Genomic DNA, 6,595 nt, shown 5'->3' with positions numbered 1-6,595 from the left:
TCTTGTTAGTGGTAATTCTGGTTTAGGAGATGCTCTGGAGCATGTGCCACATGGTTCAAGCTGTGTACTATATTCCGAAGATCCTAGACAATGGGCCAAGGCAATTAAAAGTGTCCGTAAAAAGCGGAGGGATGTTCGGCTAAAAGAGACGGAACATCTTCGCATCCAGTATACTGAGGAGTACAGTTGGGAGAAACAGTGTGGTGAACTTGTAAGAAGGATGCTTGATAGCGTTCTTGGTAAGTGAAATGACTTGTTACTTGATACATTTGGGAAAGGGTTTATATGAACATGAATTGTTTCTAGGGTGAAACAGACAAACTGTTTTTTGTTCAAGACTAGATGCTCCGTGAGCGTAAACTGGGTTGCCTTTGGTAGGAGTTTGTCCTCCTCAAATTTTTGTAGTCATTCCTAAACACCCTAACTAATTATCAGTCTGGAAACGAAACACCTATTTACTTCTTAAATAGCTTCTTGCTTGTAAATAATTGTTGCCTAAATTTGGTCAAGAACGTAGAAATCCACCTAAATGCGCAGTGGATAAATTTAAAGAAATTTTGTTGGCTTTCCAAATTAACTTTATGTCACACCAGAATGACTAAACAGCAAGAATTGCTGTCATCGTTATGAAAACTGCTCCCATATCAAATTTCAACCCACATATGCACATTAGTCAATTCTTGGTTTTCCGCCTGGTTGGAGTCCCTCGGATATAAACAAAGCAGAAACTAGTAAGAGACGCAGTCACGGTTTTATGCATTGTAGTCGGTTGTGGAACAAAAAACCGGCAATAAAAATCGTATACATGTAGGAATGTTTCGTATTCCTTCTGTGATTAAAAATCAAGGTGAACAGATGGAGGAACTGACGACAACAAGGCGAGAGAGGTGGAATTCGGCGATTAGTCGAGGTGATACCGGATACAAAAATGTCTTACAAAGTGAACGAGTTTGTGGCCACCACTTTGCGTCAGATAGCCCTGCTAAGCATTGGGACAAGCATAATGTTGACTGGATTCGAACACTGGACCTGGAAAAAGGAATACAGAGAGAGGAATCTGAGGGTGGCACAAGAAAGGCCTGAAAGAGCGAATGCGCGTCGAAACAGAGCGACAGGAACTCGAAGGGTAAGCGTGTTAATGCAAGCGGCACACCAATCGCTCTTCTCGATTTTTCTGAAAACACAGAGGTACCTGAGAAGAACAGTATGCTGCTGCAGCAAATGTGGAGATGGAGCCTGAAGACGCCTTCTCGGCCTTTGCAAGCGAAACACTTGAATCGCACCAGGATGAGAATGTGGCCTCCACATCAGGCATTAGTGGTGAAACTCAGACAGAAGCCGCTTGCTCATCTCCAAAGGAAAGCAAGCAATCATGAATTGCCTGATGTGGATGCTGAAACCCAAACACAGGCGTTTGATTATCTGTACAGGGAATCAAGTGAAACTCAGCCAGAAGAGTTCGACGACCTCATCTCAAAAAGAAGCGGATATCAAACTCCAGACAGGGAGTTTTTCACGTCAGAGGAAAGGGTGCTATTTTACACTGGACTTTCGTCGTACGAAATTCTCATGGTAGTGTTTGAACAGGTTGCACCTCACGTTAATCGCCGCACTCAAACGTTAACAAATTTCAAGAATTTGTTTTGGTGCTTATGAAGCTGAGATTAAATATGCCATTTCAAGACTTGGCCGAAAGATTCACTGTATCTATTGCTACAGTCTCACGTAACATTGTCGCCACGAACCACGCATGAGTCGCCATATTGGAAGAGCGTGGGGTAGGTCTGGGCCGGGTCACAAAATTACGGGATGGGGAGTGGGAATAGCGGAGAGAAAAACCGCCCGCCCGAAAACCAACCTTTTCTTGGTAGCTGCCCACTTTCTGTTGAGCATCCAGTTACATGTCACGCCACAATAATTGACAATTAAAAGAAGAGACTGTAATAAAGCTGTCAATCACTCAAGCGTGCAGTTGTAAATAAAGTTGCTCCGGTCAACTTACACCTAAAAAAGCGGTAAAAATTGTAAGCAAACCGGCAGTATACTATTTTAGAAGGTACACTGCCTTCCTACTTTCTTGCGTGTAATCCTCATGGGCCGGCACTACATGCCCAGGTTGCAATGATCGATCGTATTGTAAGAGTGTGTTTAGCTCTTGTAAATGTATGGCTCGCTATTGTACCATTTAATAATAATAATAATAATAATAATAATAATAATAATAATAATAATAATAATAATAATAATAATAATAATAATAATGGTCTTCATTAAAACGCTCTAAACAACAAACGTGTTTAGTTACAATGATATAAATTAAGTCACACAGACAAGTAACTAACTAGAGAACAAACATCTATTTACAAAAGTTCTCTTGAAACGCTCAGCTCTGACAAACAGGATGATATAGTTGTGACGCCTCTTACGTAACGTAACCATAGTTCGTTCTGGTGGCAGGGGGTCATCTGTCAATACGACTTACATGTAAGTACTTATGATAATACACGTAGCCCCATACTTCCACAGCATATGTAAATATAGGTAAATTAAGACTAATGAAAAGAAGATGAAGATGATCCAACGGTAATCCATAGAATTTACAAACACGTGAGATATACAGACGGCTGCTAGCTTTCGATAGGATATCGTCTAGATGTAAATCTCAGTTACACGGATCGGACTGAAATGTTACACCCAGCATCTTCAGACTGGGTTTCCGTTTTGTAAAGGTCAGAGGGACTGGTAATTTAGCCTTAGTGGATTTGCATTTAAGATGCATCTTCCAGCTTTTCTTGAAGTTTAACAGTTGTCCATTCAACAATAGACTCGGAAACTCATTGGCTGCTGAATTGCTATTGCTATAAAATTCTAACATAGTCAAAACCTGAATCAAGCCATTTCAGCCAAACATGTTGACACTTAATTAAAGCCATAGTCGTATTGAGGCCTTTGCGGTACGCGAACTGGTCAAGACCAATGAAATTATTCACCTACTGCGCGTTCTTTGTGTCAACATTGGGTAAAGCGATGCAACATCCGCCGTGGCGAGGGGGGTTACCAAAAACGAAACAGCGAAGCAGCGAAACAGCAAAACGAAACACTAAAACATCATGTGTGACCCCACCATACATTGAATACTAACCGACAAAGGTTGGATTTGAGTTTAAATATCGTTTCAAGCCTAATTAGGCCTAATTCATTGAGATTAAGATTAGGATTCAGATTAAGACTGAGATTAGGAGCAATAACTTATTAGGCCTAAAACGATGCTTAATCTCAAATCCAACCTTTGTCAAATAGAAATTCCATGCTACAGTTTTCGAAAAATGATAGGTCGTTTTCCATCCGGTAAAAAACTGCCTTGTCCATTCGTTTCTTGGAAGCTTTTACCCTTTTTTATTTTTATTTTTTTGTTTTTCTGTTTACTGATATGGACAGTGGAGGACTGGAACTAGTTGCGCAAGGGCCCTCAGATTGAAATGATGTCAGATTTCCATTGAAAGTTACTTCATAGAACCATCCATGCGTCCATCCTTAGCAACCATTGTCTTTCTGTAGTCAAGTGCCACTCCCTTAAGTCAAATTAAAGTTAACATAAAAAAAGTATAATCTTTGAATTTATGTTTGAATTGTTGCAGCAAGTAACAGTACGACTGAAAGCCTTTTAGATTCTGCACAGGACAATCACGCTCTGTCTTTAACTTCTGAAAGCCGTGATGGAAAGCCAGGCAGAAAAGGTATGTGATGACTAATTTTTAACCGATTTTTAAGTGCATACTTGAAAGTTTAAGATACGTAATGAGCAATTGTCGTATCCTTAGGAGAAGAGGGTGGACATGAGAGAAAACGTTTCAGAAGTAGCTCAATACGTGAAGCACTTTTCCGGAAATTGTCCATCACTAAGGACCGAACATACCAAACTTTGCCAGCGAAGGTAAAATTGTGAAAAAAATGTTATGTTTAAAACTAAAATTATTGCACTTTTTCAGTTTGATTGATGTCTTCCCATTTTACCAATTTATATGTATATTTTTTTATTTTTTGAAGGATCCAGATCGACCACAAGGTAAGACATTGCTGTTAGTAAGTACCAGGAGCCCATGAGTAGGAGCTTGCCTCTCTCATACACGTCCTTATGAGTCAACCTTTGCCTGTATCTTTCTATGTTTAGAACGCCTTGAGTTCCTCGGCTCTGCACGCACTGTTCAGTTTAAAAGGCCAATCAGAGTAAAGTCATTGTCTAACGAAGACAAATGAAGCAGTAAAACTGTATTTAAATCGAGCAAATTGATGTAAATTTATGTAAATGCAGTCTCATGCTCAAGTGTTCGTTCTAAAAATGGAAAGATACACGCAAAGGTTGACTCTAGGATCTACTGCATATGGAGGCTCCTAGTAATGGGCTCCTGTAAGTACTGTATATTGATACAGTATCATCATCCCAAAGTAAGTCCAACCGCTCGTTGCTTTTCTAATAATTTACTATTTTTGAAGATTAATTACCCAAAAAGCCCATCAGTTATTAATATTTGCTCCAGCTCAGACACATAGCGAATTGAAAGAGGAAATATATTTGGAAATATATTTGTCGCTTCTCAGATTACAATAACAAAGGAGACTTTTGTCTGATTGGCTGTTGAAACTTGTATCATCCAGTTTCCAAACCGTCCGCTACGATGTAAACAAAGATAGCGTTCGAAGTGATGATGTCAACTTGTGCTTCTTCCATCGTTGGTTTTAAACCTGAGCGAGCCATCAATTTCTCCAATCACTCTGGGAAAGCCAGCTGTAGGGTAAAATGGGGTCACAGTTGCCTGAAAGATAAATAAACATGAATTTATTGTCACGCTTAAACACCACCAAAACAAAACAAAGAGATCAAGCGGACCGCCGTGGGAACAACGTACGCAAAGAATTTCGAAGTTTGATGAGCATTAATTGATGGGATTTGTCGAGTTTGAACCCAACCAATAAATTCCTTTCTTTATCGAAAACAAGTATGTTTTATTCTTACGCAAGGAGTCAATTTCCTGTTTGCTGTTTCAGACAAAAATGTAGCATTTAGCTGGGTGTGTTTTGTGATGGCCGATCGTTTCTCCTCTCCAAATCCTCCCTGCCAGTAGCTTGCATACCATTTATTTATTTCGATTTTTTTAAAACAACATTTCATTTGTTTTTTTGCTGGAAATGCTGCAGTTCTTGCCTTCATTAAGGTGCTACGAATCTTTTAGATGTGAAAAGAGTAGACTCACGCCAAAACAAACCGCAGTGCGTGTTTTAGTTGAGGCTGGCTTTATTGCCGATTCCATCGTAGTTTAATATATTATTATTTTTAGTTTTTCGCCACCGAAAGTGGGTGGGTACGTCTTGACTATGAGCCTGTATTGGTTTACCTGAGTCTCCGCGCATTGCTGTTTCTCTCTAGATCTTCTTTACAATACACCTTTCAACCAGCCTATTTAATCTTCCTCTTGACGACTTCCATATCGGTCATATGGCTCAGTAAAGGCCTCCCTCGCTATGTCCTTGGATGACAAACTGCGTTAAAAAATGTCCACATCCGGCAGCCATTTTGTTTTGATGTAACAAAATGATGTTACCCGTAAACTTAACGGGAGCTCGAAAGCTCCCGTAAATTACCGAGAAAGTTATCGGGAAAAAAACGGGATACAAATTAACTGGAGATTTGAGAACACCCGAAAATTTATCGGGTACTTACCGGGACTTTCGAAAAACGGGCCCCAAAACAGAAATGTGCCAACCAAGCATGCACAGTCTCATTGTTAAACATACCTTTTTTCTTCACCACTGAAATTAATTGGGTTTGCCGTTCTTGGTTTGCAGGGTGGATCTAGGGGGAGGGTGCAGGGGGTGCGAAATGCGAAACCCCTTTCTAATACAACTGGTATTCTGCATTTAAAAAAAAACGTCACCAGTCAGCTACGCCATTCTTTAGTAGTGCACCCCCTCCTAAGGAAAATCCTGGATGCCCCTGATTTGCACTATAGTTCTGTTTTTCAATGAAAATAGAGGTTCTTTAAGAGAATGATGACGATGGTGATCTCTCTATCTCTATCTCTATATCTCTTCGTGCCATAAGGCACATAAGGCTTTGACATTCTCTTTCCATCCACAGCGGTTTGCTGCTAAAGCTGTGACATTCGCCCAAGATTGCCACCCAGCTACTCGTCATTCGTCTTCAACCATTCTCCTCCATGTTGATTTTGGTCGACCTGGTCTCCTCATCCCCTCTGGCCCCCACTCCAATGCTGTAACGCAGTGCTCCTCTCAGTTCTTCCACAATATATGCCCGATCCAATTCCATCTTCGGCGTCTGATCTCATCACTCGTTCTGTTCACTCCTGTGGTCTCCTGGATTTGTTGGTGCGAGATGGTCCGTGGCCATCTTATTCTCAGTATGCGTTTCATGCATTTGTATTGGAAAGCGTCCAGCTTCTTTGCTTCTGTTTTCGTGAGTTTCCAAGCTTCGCAGCCATACATCAAAATGGTGAAAACGATGGTGATGATCATTATTAATTCTGTGATGAATTTTTTTAAATGACTTGAGTAGTAATATATTTTTACCCCTCAGTCA

At 40.4% G+C, this 6,595-nt stretch overlaps 1 protein-coding gene across 1 annotated transcript in view; it reads left to right on the top strand.

Annotated features, from left to right (window-relative positions):
- The window catches only part of LOC138049142 (uncharacterized), a 28,699-nt gene that overhangs the window by 19,777 nt on the left and 2,327 nt on the right, over positions 1–6,595 (top strand). Inside the window, exons 4-7 of the mRNA XM_068895291.1 lie at positions 1–239; positions 3,639–3,737; positions 3,822–3,934; positions 4,048–4,066. The exon at positions 1–239 is cut by the window's left edge and continues 986 nt beyond it. Of these exons, the coding sequence (XP_068751392.1) occupies positions 1–239; positions 3,639–3,737; positions 3,822–3,934; positions 4,048–4,066 (470 nt within the window). The remainder of the gene's footprint in view (positions 240–3,638; positions 3,738–3,821; positions 3,935–4,047; positions 4,067–6,595) is intronic.

Source organism: Montipora capricornis, chromosome 5 (assembly GCF_036669925.1).
Source record: "Montipora capricornis isolate CH-2021 chromosome 5, ASM3666992v2, whole genome shotgun sequence".
NCBI lineage: Eukaryota > Metazoa > Cnidaria > Anthozoa > Scleractinia > Acroporidae > Montipora > Montipora capricornis.
This window is presented reverse-complemented; position numbering and strand designations above follow the sequence as displayed.